Raw genomic sequence first — 21,850 nt, forward strand, 5'->3', positions numbered from 1 at the left:
CATGTCACTGCATCCTCTGTGATCACATTCACCATGACTACATCATGTAGATCTATGTGAATCCAAGCCATATAAAGTTTGGGATATTCGTCTCCACCGAATTGTTCGACATGTTGCCAAACAACATTATGGCAGCATACGACAGATGAGAATTGTGCTACGAAATTCCAGCTATGTGCAGAAAATATTAGCAAATATCCAAAATCAACTTGCATAATACTGAAATTGATTGTTCTTTCCATGGGGGAATCCCTCGAAAAATACAATATCAAATATATATGTGTCCAATTTATGTAAGAAATCGAGACTAATTCTAATCCAAAACCTTTTAAAAACGAATCTTTTCCACTTGTTTAAACTTATTACTAAGATATATCATTGACTCTGATATTATTTATAAGTCTTTCGAAAAACAATAAACTAAAAAACATGGTATCAATGAATATAAATTCATAACATATAAGGAATTAACATATTCCAACCTAAAACTTAACTTATAAGACGATTAATTTTTTCATTTCTACGATGTGACTTAAACCCACGTTTATATTCCCATGACATGTTGCATTTCCGGACATTCTAAAAGTAAGTGTTCTAACAATGAACAATGGAAGGTAAGAAAAGAAAATAGAACTATGGTATATGGGCCCGTTATAACGAAGAACTTTCCTCCCCATATAGAAGTGCAATGCAACTATTTTTAACTGTGAATTACGTCGAAATTGTTTGCTTGCTGTAAGGGTTAAGCAGAAGATAATGGTCCCAAAAAAAGGTAACATCCTTTCTGGGTCTTAGCACACATGAACTGGCAATTTCATATACCTGCCAAAAATTGTTTTATGCTGGCATATGAAAAATTATTTATTTCATATTCATAGATATTTATAAAATTATTATTTTGCTTTAATTTGAAGTATTAGCATGATTAAATGAACAAAAAACTCTTCATTTTCATCGTTTGAATAAAAAACAGAAAAAAGTTGTTTTCATCATTTACCTTTTTATGATGTTACCGTGAATTTATCAGATGAAATGAATTACTGTGTGGTATTCAAATACACTGTTGGTGGATGCCGAGAATCCAGGAATGAAATAAAGAGAGGGAAAAGACGTTTAACTGAAGAAGATGATCCGATTACAGAAATGCAGAAAGCAATTGTATTTTGTGTTTTGCTAACTTAGCCTTTTTCCATTAATGCACCACGAATATTTTTGCTAGCTATGAATACACAATTGCCTTTTAACTCCTATTTGGTAAATGAAGTTTTTCAACGGGAAGCATCACAATGCCAGAAAATATATATATAGATATATAGATATATTTTTTTATGCTTAATATTCTTTTCATAAAACTTAAATTTAATTAACTAAACTATGTAACATAATTTTAATAGTCTTATGTAGAATTTTCAAAAATTAAAAAATATACTACAATAGTCTATAGTTATGAATTTTAAAGAATCATGTCAATAGTTATTATATTTAAATATTAACTAATCCATTAACTCTAAAATTTTACTCTTAATATATAAAACTATTCTGAAAAATGGCAATTGTTAGGAGACAGAATAGTATAAAATGTCAAGGCTGGTGAGGATATTAGTGATATACAGAAGTGGCAAACAAAAATTCACAGAGAATTTACAGACATGGTCAGAATTCGCATGAGAAATTATCAGCTTCTTAATATAAAACCTTAGTTTATTATTCAAATTTGTTATTTTGGTTCATTTTTATCTCTTTAGTATTTTTGGGTCTAATTTAGTCATTTAATTTTTTCAAAAAAATCAATATATATATATATATATAACTTTTATCTTTTTAATTCTTTTTTAAAATATTTCAAAATTTATATATACCTTTTAAAGCGATTTTTTAGAATTAAATATCAAATCATTCCGCTTAAACATTCAAATTATTTTATTTTTTACTTTTTTCAATTGTAACTTTTTACACTTGTAAACAATAAATAATTTGAATATATAAATTATAAAATTATTTTAATATTTGATTGTTTAAAAAAAATTATGTTAAATCAAAATTTTAAATAGATATTAAATTAAAAACCATTACTGTCATGAGAGAATAACAGTATTATGTGGCAAGATTATGATTTCCCACATGATTGTTTATGTTTTTTTAAGTAAAATAAAATAAAATAAAATAAAAATTTTACGAATTTGACACATGTATAAACACGGTGTTAACATCAAGAAATAATCCAATTAAACTTTTTAAAAAAAATTAAAAAACTAACTTGAACCTAAAAATAATAAAAAGACCAAAATTAACCAAATCAATGAATTAGAGGTTAAACCAATTTTAAAATAATAAATTTATACATATTTTTTATACATTTTTTCTAATTATTTTTTATGTTAACATAATGTGAGCTTAAATTAGGTTTAAATCTTTAAAGAAAAAGATTTATAATATATATAGATGACGTGAGTATATTATATCATAAGCTAGGAGAGAGAGATATTTGGGAAATGCTGTTGCTGTAACCCAGATTCGTGGGGTGAACTGGGTCCTCTCAAACTTGGTATATTTTTCTTTCCTTTCCAATTTAGAGAAGAAAAAAACACGTCAGAAAATGAACATTTTCATCTTATATATATACTAAAACTGTGCTTGTAGTTGCTGATAATTTAAGGAAAATGTTATTGTTCAAGATCGTCAATTACTGAATCCTGTTGACATTATACTTATTAATTCGTGTGAAATATGACAATTTTCGGAATTTAATTTTCCATACACAAGAATCCGTTACCAAACTATCCTAGGCATAAAGATGCATGTGAGCGTTAAAGTGAGATCTGGAAAGGTTCAAAACTTTTTGGTACAAACAACCGCATGGGCAAAACTCATACCATTTTATCATCGTGATTTCGTCACGTAAGTTACCAATTTTATTATATATGGGTTTGCTATTTTTTGAGTTGGTTAGTAGATAAAAATATTCTATGTTATCCATTCTTAAAAAAAGTTTTAAGGTTAAAAGTATTTGAATAATTTTTATTATTAAAATTAAAAAGAATAAAAAATCTCGTACATTTTCTCATATCTCTCTCATCCCTTATTCCTCTAAACCCTCTCTCTTTCACTCCAACATTATTTCTGTCATTTCTACAATAATTTTAATTAAAAAAATCAGAAACCCTAACGAAAAAAAACTTAAATAAGTTAGCAAACTTTATATATATATATATATATATATATATATATATATATATACATAATTAAATATTTTAAGACAATTATATTTTATTAGTCAATTTATTAAAGTAATTTAATTAAGATAAATTTATAATCAAGACATATGTGCCATAAAATATAATTGTATAGAGACAAAAAAATGATATTTTAATTTGATGATTGACCAAATTAAAAATATTAAAATTAAAGGAAATAACGGACAAAGATTACATAAACAAGGATTATAGTACTCGTTTGTAAACACTTACATATTATTTTTAGTTTTTTTTCTTCATCCGATCAAAAGAAAAAAATTTAAAGTGTTATAAAATTATATCAAATATTTTTTTATTTATATTGTTTTCAATTTTGTGAATCCAAATACATTCTTGCATGTATAAAATATCCCATATAGAGTATTGTTGATTGATTGGTTTGGGTACATAATCCAAGAATAGAAATGTTTCATGCTCTTCCTCTTACTTGTGACGACAAACGTCATCTGTATCTGGAAATCAATTTAATAATGGCAGGCATGCTCTCTTACCTGCGACTAATGACAACCTAAATCTAGAAATAAATTTAATGATAATTCTTATGCGCGGTACAATTGTAATTTTTTAACATCCTTTTAAAGTTAATTATATACTTAGCATGCTTTGTAATTAGTTAACAGCATAAAAGAATAGTAATATATCAAAATTAAATTCAAATATCATTTAACTTTATATTGAATAATAACGTTAGTAAAGAATTTGACCCTCTTTTAACATCTTGTGTTGCATATTTTTCTCTCTAATAAAATCGTGTGTTGTGTAGTACATAATGATGTTACAAGTACTAGGAAATGGCCAGCTGTATCCTGCTTGCAAGTTTTGATCGAACTAAGAAGTAGTAATAAATTTCACACGTAAGATCTTCCTAAGTCGAAGCAAGTCTTACATACCCTTCACTTGTTAGTATAAATAACACCCTTTAGTTGCTCACTCCACCACAACGCACAACACAACACAACACAACACAACCTAGTAAGAACAACCTTCACATTTCGTCACAATCAATACTGTGTTCTCTATTCTGCTTTGCGAAGAACAGGATGAAGATTGTGTATGCAAATGTGCTCCTTGTGTTCCTCATCCTTAGCTCCTCTTTCTTGGAAATCTCAATGGCTGGTTCAGGTAATTGACTCCATCACTTGTTATATGTCACTGCATGTATGTGTTATATGTCACTTGGTTGGTTGCTACATGATAGGAGTGCATTTGTTGTAAATGGTGAAATCGATTATAATTGATGTGTTGTGTGGTGGATTTAGCTTTCTGTGACTCAAAGTGTAAAGGGAGGTGTGCGAAGGCTGAGCTTAAGCACAGATGCTTGAAGTTCTGTGGAATCTGCTGCAAGAAGTGCAACTGTGTGCCATCTGGGACTTACGGAAACAAGGACGAGTGTCCTTGCTACAGGGACATGAAGAACTCTAAGGGCAAGGGCAAATGCCCTTGAATTTGTTATCCCTTTCATTGCAGAACACTTTCCATTTTCTATGTTCATTTCCACTCTACCAAACTTCATAATAATACTGTGCCACGGATCTGTCTAGCTATTCCCCTCTACTTTATGTATTGGCTTAGCTAGCTAATTAGCTTACTATATATGATTACTGTAATCATGTTCCTATATCTACTGATTCATGAATCATATATCATCATTATTATTAATTGGGTGTGACGAGAAGGGTAATTTAATTGGTTTCCTTGTCGTCCTTCTGTATACACGAAAGGTTCTAGTTTTAATTAATTTAGTCTTCTGTGAACAATCAATGTTGTTGATTCCTTTTTAAAGTATCTTTTACCTAAAATTAGCTTAAAAGTTACTTATAATGGAAAGTTGGTTCGTTAACTCATTATATCGTAAGTAATTTGTCAGATGATTTTGTTAAGGTAACTAATAAATATAAAATGAAATATATAGATATGTTATTTTTAAACTTTTTTATATTTTATTCAAAATCCAATTATTTTAATTATATATTAATTTTACTTTCAATTATTATATTATTTTATGTATATTGTGTATCATACTATTTATCTGAGGCTACATTTGCAATCATTCATTATACTTTTCGGGTAGATTCTGCATTACGGGGTGAAGATTGAGTAACATAAGTAAATAATGTTAATTTAAATATAATTTTAATTAATTATCTTAAAATAATAATAATAATAATAATATAGATTATGATCGATAAGCATATAGAATAGTAATAATAAATATATATATATATATATATATATATATATATATATATATATTTTATCAGGTTTTTAACATATTCCCTCGTATTTATATATAAATTCTAAATTGCTTTTATTTTTAATATTTAATGGATAAGAGATTTGATAATCAATCTCAAAATCAGCATATTATAAAGAATGGAAGGTTGTTGTTGACATGTAACAAAATTACGAAAGAACAAATACTATGAAAACAAAAAAAGATTTCAAATATTAAGTAAAGGGATTGGGGTGAGTTAGCAGTATTTGAAATTATATATTTTTCTTTTAGAACATTAGTTAAATAATGTTTATTCAGTGTATCGCAGCAACTAAAGATTAGAGCTGTCAAAATGGGTAATCCGACTCGATCCGGCCCGGTTTATCACGGGTTGGTCACTTAGTGAACAACTCAACCCGGTTTACTTATTAGCGAGCTAAAAAAATTTGAATCCAGCTCAATCCACCACGGATTGGTGGGTTAAACGGGTTAACTCACTCGGTCATTTAGTTATAAGTTTTTTTTAAATAAAAAAAAATTACAATTTTTTTTAGGATTAAATATGTTTTTAATCCTTTTATCACGTGATTTTAAGTTTAGTTTATATTCAAAAGTTTTGTTCATTTTAGATCTCTTAGTTTTGAAAATATTATAAATAATTTTTAATTTTACATGGCGTTAAATTTTGTTTAAAGTAACTAACGATGAGCATAGGTCTTATGCCTGAATTTATTCTCTACCATCTTCGATCCTTCAACTGGCCATGAAGTCGTTCGCCGCCACGTGGGCCACCAAGCCGAGGCTCTCATCCACCTGTTCTGTGTAGTCACCCGGCAGCCCCTCATCCACGACTACCTTCTCTTCCAGTACTCCGATCAAGAACTCGTGCAACACCTTGCCAAGTCAGAGGTATCACTCAGGAACGCCAAAGAGAAGGGTGTCCTCGACGGGGAAGAAGGATGGAGGAAGAAACTGCAGGGTCTTGTTCCGGCGGAGGGGGTTGAGGTGAAGCACATTCGAACGGGTGAACGGGTGCATGTTTCTCGGAGGATAGTGGTTGTTTTTGTGATGATGACCATGGCTGATTTCTGTGACCAGTTATTTGGTTTTCAGGATGTGCTGTTTGATAACCGGAATGATCGGCTTGAGTTTTCTGGGAACAATTTGGGGGCAATGTGGCCGGGAGATGGGAAGCCGGGTCTGTGGCTGAATTCAATTTCAAGGATGGGAGCAGTGTACAACTTGATTGCAAGGGAAGAAGACTCGAATGATGTTTGAAACTGATTGGATTTGAAACCAATGGGTTATTTATAGAAAGAAATCCTTCCGTACCAATTCTTGACCTCTACCACAATAACTTGAAACTTCCAATTCTATGCACAAATTCATCAACGGTGCTGGGATGTTTTTGGCTGCAGCTATTAGTGTTTGCCCTGTATGTCAGACTAATGAATATTCTAGTTTAAAGGATTTCTATCAATGATTGCTTTAACTACAATAATATTTTTTATTGATTCAACTACAAATATAACGACTATTTGATAAGAAATACATACATTTTTGTTTCCTATACCTCCCTAGCATCAAGAAAGGTTGAGTTTAAAGAACCAACTATTGAACCAGTTTAACTTGGTAGTGATTTTGGAGCTGATTGTTATTCAATGAATTACTAAAGTCTTATATTAGATAGCTTTATTAGTACTAATAAGGTACTATGTTTTTGTGTATTTATGCACGGAATATATTTTAGCCAGATACTATCTATCTATTCAACCACTGGTGGACAGTTAACACATAATTAAAGAATAGTCAGTTTAAAAATAATTAAAGCCAAGATTGAGTAGCAAACTATGTTATAATATTAGAAATCTCAATGTTTTGGGAATCTTATGATATTAATGATCTCTATGGAGCTGCAATCAGCATATATACTAGTTATACTCTGAATTATTAAAAACAAATGGGTAGTACTTCTTTGCATCCTCATTACATAACAAGTCATATTTTCATTAGATGCCAATTATTAAGATACCTTTCTCTCCTTTTCCCTCTAACCATCATCATTAAAAATGGCATTGAAGCAGTGCCACTCTTCATGACCAAATCCTGTGACTAACAGCTGCTGAGGTCCTTGTTTGTTTTTATAAAAATATTGATCCGTTACAAGAATGACCATTATTGCTATATTACATCTTGTTTCCACAGGTAATTCAAGCTACAGGTGCGCTAAAAATCAGTGGAAAATACCTCATTGGTGGAAACAACCTCGGAGTAATGGAAGAGAAGGTAGTCGTGGACGAGGGGCTGCTGGGGAACTACACAGAACAGGTGGAGAGCCTCGGCTTGGTGGCCCACGTGGCGGCGAACGAGTTCACGGCTAGTTGAAGGGTTGAAGATGGCAGAGAATAAACTTGTAACTGGGATAAGATGTGTGCCGCAGTTAGTCATGTCAAACAAAAGTTAACGCCATCTAAAATTAGGGACTATTTATAATATTTTCAAAACTATGAGGACTAAAATGAACAAAACTTTCGAACAGGGACTAAACCCAAAATTCGCGTGATAGTTAAGGGACTAAAATCATATTTAACCCTTTTTTTTAATTCAAATTTAAATAAAAGTTACAAATGTTGTTAAACTTCATAGACAATTCAAAATAAATAAAAAAGTATTTATAATATTGATAATTTTTGTAACACTTTTTCATTTATAATATTAGAGTCTTGAATAAATAAATTTATAATATTTCCTCTCTTGAAATATCTTTTTCTTTATCAACATCTACAATATAATAAAAAAATGTTAACTAATAATATTGAAACACAAAATAATAAATAATTAAATTAAATTAGGTGGGTTGGTGAGCCAATCCGGCTCACCACGGGTTCAACTCGATAAGCCGGGTTCTAAGTGAGCCAGATTGAAAACTAGCCCGCATAAAAAAATTACATTTTTTTCAAACTCAACCAGGCTTAATTAGCACTACTAAAGATTGCCACTTTTAAATAAGTTTGATCCATCAAATTGAGAGAAAAAAAAGGCTTAATTAGCACTCCTTACGTGAAATGGTTTGAGCGGAAGCAGCAACAAAGCTCCATTTTGGACGACTTGCTAATAAACTTCCACATATCCCTTTTACATTATCTCAATTTATTTTGCTCTAAACGAATTACATACAAATAATAATAGTTATATTCATTATTTTAATCGAATCGAACCGAGCCGAGCCGAGGCGAACCGAACCGAGTCGAGCCAAGCCGAGGCGAACCGAACCGAGTCGAGCCAAGCCGAGGCGAACCGAACCGAGCTTACCTGACCCGAACCGAGATGAGTTGAGTCGAGCCGAGCCGAGCCGAACCTAACCGAACCGAGTCGAACCAAGGCGAACCGAATCGAGGCCAATCGAATTGAGCCAAGGCAAATCGAGCTTACCTAAGCCTAGCCTAGTAGAGCCGAGCTGAGCCGAGTTGAGTTGAGTCGAGTCAAATTGAGCCGAACCGAGTCCGGTCGAGTTGAATCGAGCTGAGCCGAACCTAGTCGAGCCGAATTGAGTCGAGCGAGTCAGAGCTTACATGAGCCTAGTGGAGCCGAGTCGAGACGAGTCGACCCGACCTGAGTCGGGTCAACCCAAACCGAGCTGAGCCGGCTAGACCCAAACCAAATTGAACCGAACCGAACCGAGCCAACCCGAACCCAACACAACTTAACCCAACACAACCCAACCTGAACAGAACCGACCCGGCCCTACTCGAACCAAACAGAATCGACCCGATCCTACCCGAACGAAATCGAACCGAACTGATCTGAACTGAGTTGACCTGAACTGAACCCAACTCAACCCAACCCAACCCAATAGAACCCAACCCAACCCAACCCAACCAAACCCAACCCAACCCATCCCAACCGAACCCAACCCAACTCGAACCCCACCCGACCCGACTCGAACCGATCAAAACCGAACCGACCCAAACTGAATCGAACTCAACCCAACCGAATCCAACCAAGGTCATCCCAACCCAACCCCACCCCACCCAACCTGACCCCACTCGAACGCACCAGACCTAACCAGAACATACCCGACCCGACCTACCCCGAACCCAATCAAACCCAACCCAACCAAACTCGATCCGACCCAACCGAGCCAAAACAAGTCAAACTGAAGTGAACCGAGTCAAGCCTAGGGGGCCGAAATGAGCCCAACCAACTCGAATTGAGCCGAACTAAACCAAACCAAACTGAAATGAGTTGAACTGAAGTGAACCTTTCCTCACGAGTCGAGCCGAACTGAATCGAGTCAAACCAAACCAAACCGAAATAAGCTGAGTCGAGCTTTACCGAACCGAACCGAGTCGAACCGAACCGCCCGACCCGAGCTAAACTGAACCAAGTCAAGTCGAGTCGAACCGAGCCGAACTGAACCAAACTAAATCAAACTAAATTTATCCAAACCGAACAAAGCCAAGCCAATCCGAGCCAAACCCGAAGTGAGCCTAGCCGAATCAAACTGAGTCGAGCCAAGCCAAACCGATTTGCTAGAAATTATACTAACTATACTAACTCATTAAAAGGAAAAATAAAACTATTTGCTAGAAATTGTAAAACAAAAATTGCTAAAAGAAATACGCAAACTAAAACAAAGATATTCTAAACTAGACTATACTAAGCTTAAGAGGGAAATAACTATGAGCTGAGTAAAATCTCACGCTTAATAAGGACATAGCACAAAAGGGTAATCTCAGTTTTAATATACTTCACATTTCATCAATTTGGTGTTGGGACAATGATAAAAGACAAAATGCAAGAACTTTGATGGCAGTCACAACTCTAAAGTCATGCTAAGAGACTCTCAACAAGTTGAAAGAGATACAAGCTCAAGCATCTAAAGAAGCTAAAAAGGAGTATCAAATGGTTAAGAAAGTCCATGAGATGTTTAAGACTCTAAGAGACCCATATAAACTAATAATAGGATCAATTTAGAGTATATAAATAAATCTTACTTTACAAACCAATTTTATGAGACTAAATTAAATTTAAAGTTCATTTCTTATCAAAGTTATTATTAAAGTCTATCCTAGCAAAATTTGTTATTTGTTGGACATTGTTCCACTCGTCGTTATCTAATCACTCATTAACCTCACCTTACAAGTCAGTTTTGGTGGGATTCAATTAGATTTAAAATCTACTTAACCATTTTCTTAATACAAGAGAAAAAGACTAATTAGTCTACTACAATATTAAATGACAAACAAAGAGATATAAAGAATTAAATCTCACCTATTACATCTAATCATAACAAAATACATTATTGAGAGAGAAAAAATATGCATAAAAAAGTATGTTGCAAGCATTTGTCATTTTTGTTGGAGGTTGGTAGAAAGAGCTACGGCAGTATTGCCCCTTAAGCAAAATTATCCTCATGATCCATTTATTGAACATGTAATACAGAGGAACAACACTAGTACAGTTTCAGATTATCAGTTTGCTTCATCACATGCTTCAGCCCTCATGCAGGGTCGAAGTAATCTATACAGCAGAGAATTGTCCAATATAGTCCCCTCTGTAATTCAATCTGAATGGCTTTCAGTAGCAAGTCCTACTATCGCATGGAAGGTGACAAAATTGAAAAGAACTAAATAAACTACAAAACTAACACAATCGAAGACATAAACAATGTTTGGTACGACAGTAATGGAACAGACAGACAATGGAGACACGTGCAACCCCTTGTGGTATGAGTTGTCTTTGGAACTATACAAACAAAGTAACAGTAATGCATGTTTATATTCTTCCCTTGTTAAACCAAGCAAGTAACTTTTTGCCAAAGAGGTTGCTCTGCATCATCAAGGAATTTTGTTTGATTAGTTGCTCCAAGGCATTCCGGACATGACCCTGCAAGTCAAACTTCAGTAACTAGCAAAAGGGCAAATTGCCCAAACTATATTATATGGAAAATTAATGCACAAACATGCAGATTACAAAACACAAAGTGTTTTGAGTTTGCTGACCCTAGATGCTGACAGTGCTGATTTGATGACATAATTCCCGTATGGATCCACCAGAAGCATTGCAACATTTGGATTGTGGAGCAACTCCAGAGAAATATATGTTGAATGCGGTTCAACCGAGTCTTGAAAGAACTTCTCCACTACATTACTCCCATATTTGTTACAGGCCAGATAGAAGAATCTTCCTTCAAGCTGTCTCCATAGAGATTCTGCAACTCCTGGTATTCCCAGAGACAATAAATGTTGCACAACATAGTTGCTGCCAGGAAACATAAAAACAATAGTAACAGTCAAGCTTATTAAAATTCATTGACTAGAAAAGAGAAAACATCATATAGAAGGCAAAAACAAGAGACCCGTAACAGTCTTCAGCCAAGTGTGAAGCGTAAAACATGACAGAAGCTATCAGCTTCTTTTTCATTTCTCCTTGAGCATGGTTAATGCATGGCTGCAGCACACAACATCCGGTTTTATCTGTTGCAATATCAAAGCACTTGTTTGCCACCACATTCAGAAGATTCTGTGGAAAAAGTCTACAATCAAAACTTCATGAAGCCAAGAATACCAGATCAATGTACCTCATACATAATAAATTTATTTTTCTTTTGAATTTCTGTAAACAAATCGAATAGTGAGGCTTATAAACCAGCTACATCATTTCCATAACTTCAGTAGAACTTATCCAAACAGGGCTGTTCAGTCAAAAAGATATGAATTAAGGAAAAACAAAAATTTCTTAAAAGTATTTGAAATGAAGTAGCATGAAGATCTTAATACAGACTAATTCGATAAACATAGACTTTATTTCTAGTAAGAAACTTATAATTAAGACCTACCAAAGGAGTAAAAGTAACATAACAGGTATCATAAGTTACAGTAACTATTACTTGAAAGTGTATATAACCATATCAACAGTAACCAAGAAAACAACTTTCAAGTAAAATGGCATAAAAGGTCAAATTCAAAATGCTCTGAAATAATTATACAGGAGTGGAAAAATATGCTATCCCAGAATACACGGAGCTAAACTCACATCACTTAAATATAGTTCATTCTAAGAACCAAATGTCTAGCCTTGACATCAAACAAAATTTCTCAATATAGTTTCCTCAGTTGCTTGCTTGCAGAGGAAATGAAAGTTTAATATAAGGCAAAGTACACTAGAAAACAAACCGTGAACAATAGTTACCTCATTGTCTTCTCTAGGGAATTGTTTTAGACAATGCAGAATCACCCTATGACCACTCACATCCTTTGCCAATACAGCAGCACCGGGACTAAGAGCTGACATAATACGATTTCGTTGCTCCTGGGAGGTTATATACTCCAATAATTTCTCGACAGCCCGGGTTCTAGAAAAACAAAAGACCAATGGCTTTATTGTACATAAATATAAATATAAAAAAGGGACATATAGCAGCGTTCAAATACAAGAAACAAGGCAAGAAACTAGAGTAACCAGACAAAATTCTTGAAAAGGGAAAAGTCAACAGCCGTACCCATGGGGACTCAGGCAAATTCTGACCAACTGAAAATTACACTGAGTCACTCTCAACACTATCTGAGTCCGTTGCTCTTCGCTGCAAAGTTCCATCATCCTCTGAACAACATAGTTCCCAAAGGGATCAACCATCAAATCAGTCACGTGATTAATAAGCTCCAAGAAAATGATATCAAACTCTTCTCTCGTCAATGTTTTCAAAGTCTCCTGCAAAGTCCTACACATAAGTTGATCCGTAGCCAACGTCAAAACGCAACCCCGAAAATTGTTGAACCATTGGAGGCGCCTTTCATCAAAACTAAACCCCAGAATATTGAAACCATTACCACCTAAAATACCACCATTCAAGAAACCGTTGTCAGAGGTCTTCTGCGACATCATCCCATTGGAGGAGAATGGTACAACAGGATAAACACCACTGAATGTGGGATTTTCTATTTGTCTCGTCAATGGTTTGGAATCAAGACACCCATCAGCATGACAAGAATAATTATTAAAAGTGAATGTGGGGTGCCAAAGATTGGCGGTCTGAGAAGTGGGAATCCCACCAGCCCAACTGTTGTAAGGGTGAATCTTTGAAGAACCATTGATACCATAAGGACTGTCGGCAACAAAATCAGAATGTGGGTAGTTGAAAGGAGAGGCGGAATGTGAGTAGTTGAAAGGAGAGGCAGAAACACAAAGACGAGAAAAAGCATCTTCTAGGGTTTGGGAAGGGTTATGGGATTGCGAGAAAAACCGAGACAGCCCCGCAGGTTGTTGAGAAGACGAGGAGACTGACTGATCATTTTGAAATGCAGACGATGATGATCCATGCGACATCATTGGGAACGAAAGGAATTGATGAAAGAATGAGAAGGATTTAAAGAAAGGGGTTTTAGAAAAAGGAATTAAGGATTTTTATTATTTGCTGAAAAAGTGAAAGGAAAAAGGAATTAGGGTGAGAAAGAGGGAAGAAGAAGAGTGTGTGTGGGAGGTGAGGAGGCAGTGTTGTTTAGCTGAGTAAAGAGAGTCTTCCAATGGGTAGCGTTCTGCATGCAATATATAGTAAAATTACATGCGAGAAAACCCAAAAGAAACTACTGCTTCGGCAGCTTTGGATGCGAACTCGTGTACCATAGTTTCTTTCTCTTATATATCCTCACTTTTTTTTCAAATATAACCTCTTATTAGTTTTATAATATGAAATTGCATATTTTCAGTGTACGATAGCAAGAAATGTTTCAAATTTTCCTTTCACATATTATAAGATTTCATTATTTAAATATATTTTTATCCTCCCAAATTAACTTGATCTATTCTCATAATTTCTTCATCAAAATATAGAAATTAATCCTCTAACAAACATTCTCACTTTGTAGTTGTTAAAACCATTTTAAAACTAACTTCATTCCTTACTATAAATAAGATTTATTGTTTCTTCTGTGAACTTCTTCACTTGTGTAACCAAATTTGAATTTTGTAAAGATACAATAAATGTGTGATCGCTTTTAACATTTATTAAAAACTATAAAATAATTTTTAAAAAAATACTATGTACTATTGAATAGTATGTTTTCTCCACTTTGCCTAAGTATATATACTTTGTTTTTACAACGCCCTTTCTCTTGAAAAAGCAATATAAAAGTACACAGTCTCTTTTAATCTTTAAATCTATAAAAAAAAATTAATTTATTAAAATAAGTTTTTAAATAAAATTAATATTAAAAATAGTATTAATAGTATTATAAAATAAATAAGTAAATAAATATTAATAATATAAAGTTAGTTTTTATTTTGTTTTAGTATATTTCAAATATATACACAATAATTTATCGATTCCAATCCAGATGGCTGACTGTTTTCTGATATATTTTTTTAATTTGGGTCAAACTCTGCCCAACTAAGAATACACAACTATTTTGTTTTGTTTTTGAACCCAAATGAATGCGTGTTTCAACAATTACCATTTTTTTAGTTTGGGTCAAAATTGTATCCAACTTCCACAATAAAGTTGGTCTCTTTGTAGTCCAGAAATGGCAAAAAGAAACACTAGCTATTTAGTTTGTGTTTCAGATACATTTTGAACCAATTGCATAAGGTGAACATTTTGAGCAGCTAAGTATTATATGGAATTAACTTCACATACACGGAGTCAATCAGTTGACTCAATATTTTCTTTTTTGGGAAAAAGATTAGATCAGGAATATGTAAGTATCATTTTTGGGAAAAACTTTAAGGGAGAAGAATGGATATGGAAAATAACATTTCCTCTTTCTGAAATTTGGCATATATAAATACAATATATATATTATTTCTTAGGTTTTATTATGTAAAATTCCTAAATTATCTCCACGGCTTATAAAAATAAATGTACTTTTGTAATAATCTAACAAAAAAAATAGAGTAAATCTACTTTAAAATATCAAGCAAATATAGGAGAATAATATACTTTCTATTAGCTTAGAATCAAAAGAAACGTTCCTTTATAAATACAATTCAAAGCAATACTCATGATATAAAAATTCTAGACTCAATTCCTGATTTATGCATCGAATTAAACATTAGAAGTCTTACGTTTATCATGAGATCATAAAAGAAATATATTGGCCATACCAAATTATACGATCTCACTCCTATCATAACAACAGGGTAAGTTTATTTATAAATTCACGAGAAAATGAATCTCACCTCAGATCTCACCGTCTATATTATACTGCTTCATGCGAGTCTCTAAGCTTTGTAAAGTTTAGGATGACTTCTCACAAACATGTATTTATATTCATTGTATAACACCAAATTAATAAAAGCATACTTCCTCATTGGAGACATTATGATCATAAATTGTCCATCTTTTTAAAACCAACTTTCTAATCTATACATTCCTTTGTATCATCATAGAGAGTACATTCATCTATAACCTTTCTCAATAAATCATAAGATTCCACAATTCACCACTAAGAATAAATCAATACATACCACCTAATGTTACCTTGAGAGTGATACCCAATCAAAGAGCTCCCTAGAAAAAAAGATCAAATTCATGGCCAACGGTTTGAGGTTTTTTACTCAGCGATGAGCTCTTGTGCCCAACAGTAAAACCAACGCCCAACACATCATGCCCTAGAACTCTCTAGAATTTAAATTTTAATGGTACTTGAGCAGCACTCAATGCTAACTACCCTTGGAGTCATTGTCAAGTGAGCAAGTGATAATCCCAAAGTGTCACCCAACCCTATGGCCACTAGAGCTCACTAACTTGGCCATTTCAAAGTGGTGTCTAACGATATATACTCAACACTTAATGCCATATCACCATTCAAAGAAAACAAAACAATTTAGCATGTGCAATTGGATCAATAGGTCTCTTTTACTTTTTTTTATACTCTCAAGCAATTATCACTTCAGTGCAAATAAAATATATCCTTATAAGCTAATTGTTCAACCAAGTATCACTTCAGTCCACGACCATGATGATGAGAGTGGTGAACCTGGAGATGGAAATAGCGAGGATAAAGCACAATAAAAGATACAAGAAACTCCAAGGCCTCTTTTATCATAATATTTGTGTCACTTTCTTTTAACTTTTTCTAACATGTGCTTACGTTTAAAGATGATTATTGCATCTCCAAAAGCCTCAAGAGGGACGGTTTTTGCTCCATTGATATTTTAGAGGTTCTTATTTGTTCACTTTTTGTTATGTCTGTTCAATTTACTTATATTTGCAAGTTTTACTCTAACAAAATGACTCTGTGATTGGTCGATGCACTAAGTGACGTGGAGTTAAGTAGAAATCTTTTGTGACAGAAAATATTTGGAACTATTGACCAATATATAACAAGAGATAAAGGGGTTGTTTGTTTTAGTTTCGTAATTGATCTCGACTTCAAGATTTGAATATGTAATTGGTTTATAAAAGAAACTTTACCCACATTGAAATCTCGTAAGAAATGAAGTATAGAACTAAAGAATTATCTCTTGAAAAAAATTGCAACAGTTTTGCAAGTAAAAACAACTCTCATTTATATTTTATTTTAAATTAATTTTAGTCGATCATATTTAACTTAAATTAACTTTATTATTTAAAACATTTTTTTATTTCAATAAATCATTTATATTTTATTCTAAATTAATTTCAACCAATCAAATTTTATTTTAAAATAATATTAACCACAAAAACTACATTATAATCTTACATCTTCATCAATTAAAACATTTTTTATCCATCACACCTATTAAACCATTCATATTCATAAACTTGTTTGGAACTATTCCTTCTTTTTCTCATGATCAAAAGAATTTGATTTTCCATTCTCTTTATTCTCATTTCCATCATTTCCCATTCCGTTAAGTGTATAATTAATTTGATGTTAATTGATATTAAAAAAAATTGTTATATTATTAAGACACAAGATTTTGTGTCACATTATTTTAAAATCTTCGTCAATGAGAGTTTATCCCATGGCTAAAAGCTTCTCAGGTATCTTTCGTGCTTAAGTGTTGTTCGTAACTCTAGAAAACTTTAGTCTTTCTAAAATTAAATCCGGAGGTAGATTCCACCAAAGAAATTAGTTATTTAGTAAAAGAAGAAACCACTGAAAAAAAATGATGAAATGGTTACCTTAAGTAATATTAGAAATTGAGTGAGAAAATGGATAGAAATAAGAGAAATGAGTTTTTTGACATATAATTCAACAAGTAATTCATCAAATTGGTTTGACACCTTTTACTTTTCAACAAAAAAGTAACCCAATAACTACAGCCTAATCAGATTCAGGCCCTAACAGTTTGTTATTGCTAGTGTGTTGCTCAGCAACTGAGTAGCACCTTCAAGTAAGGTGAGATCATAACTAGCTGGAAAACATAAAGATAATATAAAATAAATGTACTCCAGATTTTACTATTGGGTATTCCCGACAACTTATGTCTGCTGTCTTAATTACCTTTCTGCCCTCAGCAAGTGGAATGTATCTCGTGTTCCTTCATGAACGGAACATGTGCCAGTGCCAAGTTAAATACAAACTGTATACATCAAAGAATAATGCAGCAATTCACAACTTGTTAGAAATAGAATGGCAGGTATGCCGAGCGGTAAATCGATAATCTATCCTGCATGTTGTAATGATGCTCTCTCCATGTCTTCCATCCGAAAGGTATATCCATCTTGGTGCACATGGAAGGTAAACTTTGTAAGGCTATTGCAAAATTGAAGTGCAGTTAAAACTAGGTGGTTTCCCCTACCTGACCTTGTATTCAATTTAATTCAGGTTGCATGGTTAGAGAAACTCTATAAACTCTATGGTTTATGAAGCAAAACTCATGCAAAATTGTCTAGCAGAAGTTTGCCGTACTATTTCCAGATTTTTCATCAAAGGATGAATTTTGTTGAGTTAATTCCCAGTTGAAGAAAATCCCTTGGGAAGACGATTAACCCATGCAGAAGGAAGAATACCGCTCCGTGAAACCAAATATACTATGAACGCAATATAGGCTGTCGTGCAGGAGCAGGCTAAAAGACCAAGCAAGACGCCATTCACTTCAGAAATGAAGAAATCTAACAAGAGATACCCATTAATCACTATTATCAGTCCAGCAACAGTCCATGCTACTCTCTACAAGTACAAAATAAGTTAACTTTAGTATGGAAAAAAGAGAGAAGATTTTGTAATATTGAAATCAGTATACTTAATGAATATGGTATTTGATCATCGTTTTTCCTTAAATTACTTCTACATCAACCCAATTCCCACAAGCACGTGAATCTTGTATAGGAACAAATCCTTGGCAAGAATTTTAATGTACATTATATGATACTTATGTAAATGGAAGTCAATGAGTAGCAATACTTTTCCTTACAGTTATGAGAGAATTCCTTAAAACTTTAGGACTCCATGAACTCAAGCAAGGAACTGTATAATTTTTCTATTTTTTTCCTATAGAAAAATGAACTGAAATTAAAACATCTTCACATTACACTGCACAGAAACAGATCTCGAAGTAACTTAAATTCATGTTTGTTGATCATTTCTGTTGCAGAAATTCAACTGGAGAATTAAAACATTTTTTTTTTAAATTCACCTTCATATAAAAATCATTCAAACCAAATGCATCTAAGCAGAAAAACAAGAAAAGAAAGGGGATAGAAGCAACTATAGAAAAACATCAGGCATCAACCACGTTGCACTCTCTTAAGTATAACTGGCAGATCTATTTCTTGTTTTATCCAGCAAACAGGTATAGATTGTTATTGTATTACCAACACACATCTTAAATAACTTCAGATTTGATAATCAGATTGGGCACTGACTGTCAAGCCTGACGGACAACCATCCTTAACTACAGAAAAAGGTATTGCAGACACAGCAAAAACATTGGACAGCTTTACCTTTGTTCTCTTACTGAAACATAATTTTGAACCATGTGGGAAGTTGCTTTAGGTAGATCTTATAATTAACAATCAACAAAATGAAAGAACAGTTAGATGATTAACTAACCTCAAGAACAGGTCCAACTCTAAAGGTTCCCATGAGCTGCTCTTTGGAGACCAATGTGAGGAGGGGAATCAAAGCAAAGGGAATTTGCATGGACTGAAGCACATTGAGCCATTCATTCAAAATGTCCAAGGAGGCTTCTGATGTATTAAAAACTATAGCTACAATTATAGTTGGCACAATTGCAAAACTTCGAGTGATCAATGCTCTCATCCATTTCTTTAAACGAAGGTTGAGGAAACCCCCCATTATGAACTGCCCAGCGTATGTGCCAGTGATGGTGCTACTCTGGCCAGCTGCCAATAACCCAATTCCCCATATATAAAGAATAGGGAAAACTCCTCCTCCATACTTTTCTTCAAGATATTGCCCTGCATTGACGAGTCCTATGTCTTTTGCCTGCTTTGTTCCATAAAAACCCTTAGCAAAAACTGTTGTGACAAATAGATTGATCAAGAAGGAGACTGAAAGTGCAGCTGATGACTCGATTGAATAGTAGTTGAGAGCCTCCTGTACCCGACCTTTCTTATTAGGATCAACCTTCCTTGATTGAACCAAAGCAGAATGCAGGAATACATTGTGAGGCATAATGACACAACCCACAACACCCACAGCTTGACGAATTGTTTTTGAGCTTAGTCTCGGAACCAAAATACCTATCAAAAGGAACAAACACAGTTATATTATATCCATGGACTATGAAAGGCTAGATATCTTTTAATTTGTGAAACACCAGTGAGAAGGGCAAGCTAATAAAGAACACATGGGTCATATAAAAAAGTGATATTTCAACCACAACATCAGATGAAATTTACCCATTAAAAGCTCTTGTCTATTAGGTCTTGCATCAGCAAACATCCAGGCAAAAGAAAGACCCATAATAGAAATGAGAACTGCAAAAGCAGCTTCCAACTTCCTCACACCATAGTTCTCAAGAAATAGAAAGAAAAAGCTGTTCAACAACAGAGAATATACCACAGTTAAAACACGTTCAGACGAGAAAATGGAAAGCTTGCAAGCAATTAATGAAAGGGAACAATATACTACAAACAAGGGTACATATAATTTGTAAGAAAAGTAATAAGAAAATAAAATAAAATCCTCCATGAACTAAAATGAGCTTGTGAATGCATAAATTAAAAATAAAGTTGTAGAGAAACTAATTTGAAAAGGAAAAATAGAATTGAAAAACATGAAACCAAAACCAAACAACATAAAAACCACCTCAAAACATGACAGGTGGAATTCAAAGAACAAGAATTTGGATAAAGTAGTGTGGATAGAAAAACGAGATAAAAGGGTAAAATTAATCAAACTTTTTCCAACAAATAAAATTAGTTTTGCATGCAAGGCTCTCTCCAAAAGTTGAGGTAAATGCATTTCCGGTATATAAAAATCCAATGGAAACAGGAGTTAGCAACAGCGAGGAAGGATACCAGTCGGAAGCAGTGATTAGAACTCCAACCCAGAGAGGGAGGACGCCTCGGCTAAGAATTTGGATGGCGATGGCACTTCCAATGACCTCTTGAATGTCGGCGCCAATCAGGGCCAGCTCGGCCATGAACCAGAGCACAAGGCGGGCCCAATGGGGATACTCATCCCGACAGAGCTCAGCGAGGTGGCGGCCCGTGGCGACCCCGACTCTGGCGGACAGAAGCTGGATCAAGAGGCCCATGATGGTGGCCCACATCAAGAGCCAGAGGAGCGAGTAGCCCGCGATGGCCCCAGACTGGAGATCCCCCTCGAGATTCCCCGGATCCAAAAAAGCTATGCTCATCAAGAACCCAGGCCCAGTGAAGAGCCACAGCTTCTTCCATGAGAAAGGAGGAACCGTCGCATCGTCCACTGTGTCAAAATCGAAATCCGCCACCAGGATCTTCTCCCCCGCTTCGTATGCGACATCTTCTTCCGATGACGATACCGCTCCTGCTTCCTCTAGAAGCCGGTTCGCCTCCTCGTCTTTCTCCTCTTCTTTCGACCCCTCTTCTCGCGACGGAGCACTCATTTTCTGATCAAACTTTCCGGCGTGCGCGGACGGTGGAGGAAGCCAGTTCGCGGTGGCCTGCTACCTGCTACGTGTGCAAACTCAACGCACCTATTTATACGGATCTATCTACCATCTGGCCTAGCCAATGTGTTCTGCAGCTAGTTACTCTCTACTCCGTTCTAGATGCAATCGCTCGGTTTAAACTAACATCTAGCGACACGTCACAATTACAGGGCTTATTTTCGTCATTTCCTTAGAGAAACTATTGCATCGTCTGCGTCTGTGGCCGTTCGATCATTTATTTCACCATCATTCTTGTTTGTTTATCTTGTCAGGTGCGCGGTTATTACTACAATTTATACAACACTTCAAGTCCCGTATCGTATCTGACTTCTATTTTTCGCACCAAACATGGTGT

The 21,850-nt window shown here is 34.2% G+C and overlaps 4 protein-coding genes across 5 annotated transcripts; 2 read left to right on the forward strand and 2 right to left on the reverse strand.

Moving 5' to 3' along the window:
- Positions 1–4,184: 4,184 nt before the first annotated feature.
- Positions 4,185–4,913, forward strand: LOC124833918 (peamaclein-like). Its single transcript, XM_088108042.1, has 2 exons — positions 4,185–4,376; positions 4,514–4,913. Exons 1-2 carry the CDS (start codon positions 4,295–4,297, stop codon positions 4,696–4,698), a joined length of 267 nt encoding a protein of 88 aa, XP_087964168.1. The 5' UTR covers positions 4,185–4,294; the 3' UTR covers positions 4,699–4,913.
- Positions 4,914–5,821: 908 nt separating this feature from the next.
- On the forward strand, positions 5,822–7,175 carry LOC148204189 (uncharacterized). Its single transcript, XM_088107859.1, has 2 exons — positions 5,822–5,848; positions 6,184–7,175. Exons 1-2 carry the CDS (start codon positions 5,822–5,824, stop codon positions 6,745–6,747), a joined length of 591 nt encoding a protein of 196 aa, XP_087963985.1. The 3' UTR covers positions 6,748–7,175.
- Positions 7,176–11,111: 3,936 nt separating this feature from the next.
- On the reverse strand, positions 11,112–14,062 carry LOC124833917 (pumilio homolog 15-like). Its single transcript, XM_047308492.2, has 5 exons — positions 12,974–14,062; positions 12,664–12,826; positions 11,831–11,994; positions 11,475–11,733; positions 11,112–11,358 (listed from the first exon to the last, which is right to left on the reverse strand). Exons 1-5 carry the CDS (start codon positions 13,798–13,800, stop codon positions 11,248–11,250), a joined length of 1,524 nt encoding a protein of 507 aa, XP_047164448.2. The 5' UTR covers positions 13,801–14,062; the 3' UTR covers positions 11,112–11,247.
- A 3,756-nt stretch (positions 14,063–17,818) lies between these two features.
- LOC124833914 (metal transporter Nramp2-like) lies at positions 17,819–21,633 on the reverse strand. 2 transcript variants are annotated; one of them, XM_047308489.2, is made up of 4 exons: positions 20,882–21,607; positions 20,261–20,397; positions 19,449–20,101; positions 17,819–18,566 (listed from the first exon to the last, which is right to left on the reverse strand). In XM_047308489.2, the coding sequence occupies exons 1-4, from the start codon at positions 21,448–21,450 to the stop codon at positions 18,345–18,347; spliced, it is 1,581 nt and encodes a 526-aa protein (XP_047164445.1). In that variant the 5' UTR covers positions 21,451–21,607; the 3' UTR covers positions 17,819–18,344. The 2 variants fall into 2 exon arrangements, with proteins under 2 accessions (XP_047164445.1, XP_087963408.1); XM_088107282.1 differs by having other exon boundaries at positions 18,347–18,508; positions 20,882–21,633.
- Positions 21,634–21,850: the final 217 nt, after the last annotated feature.

This window comes from Vigna umbellata, chromosome 2, assembly GCF_029865625.1.
Source record: "Vigna umbellata cultivar VRB3 chromosome 2, Vumbellata_1.0, whole genome shotgun sequence".
NCBI lineage: Eukaryota > Viridiplantae > Streptophyta > Magnoliopsida > Fabales > Fabaceae > Vigna > Vigna umbellata.

Excerpts from the sequence above, each read along its gene's own strand:
- LOC124833918 (XM_088108042.1), top strand. The coding sequence starts at position 4,295 with ATGAAGATTGTGTATGCAAATGTGCTCCTTGTGTTCCTCATCCTTAGC. Across the intron at positions 4,377-4,513 it reads AATCTCAATGGCTGGTTCAG|CTTTCTGTGACTCAAAGTGT; the intron begins GTAATTGACTCC and ends TGGTGGATTTAG.
- LOC148204189 (XM_088107859.1), top strand. The coding sequence starts at position 5,822 with ATGGGTAATCCGACTCGATCCGGCCCG. Across the intron at positions 5,849-6,183 it reads ATCCGACTCGATCCGGCCCG|GTCTTATGCCTGAATTTATT; the intron begins GTTTATCACGGG and ends CGATGAGCATAG.
- LOC124833917 (XM_047308492.2), bottom strand. The coding sequence starts at position 13,800 with ATGATGTCGCATGGATCATCATCGTCTGCATTTCAAAATGATCAGTCA. Across the intron at positions 12,827-12,973 it reads ATTTGCCTGAGTCCCCATGG|AACCCGGGCTGTCGAGAAAT; the intron begins GTACGGCTGTTG and ends TTGTTTTTCTAG. Across the intron at positions 11,734-11,830 it reads TTGGCTGAAGACTGTTACGG|CAACTATGTTGTGCAACATT; the intron begins GTCTCTTGTTTT and ends GTTTCCTGGCAG.
- LOC124833914 (XM_047308489.2), bottom strand. The coding sequence starts at position 21,450 with ATGAGTGCTCCGTCGCGAGAAGAGGGGTCGAAAGAAGAGGAGAAAGAC. Across the intron at positions 20,398-20,881 it reads CTAATCACTGCTTCCGACTG|CTTTTTCTTTCTATTTCTTG; the intron begins GTATCCTTCCTC and ends GTTGTTGAACAG. Across the intron at positions 20,102-20,260 it reads TAGACAAGAGCTTTTAATGG|GTATTTTGGTTCCGAGACTA; the intron begins GTAAATTTCATC and ends TCCTTTTGATAG.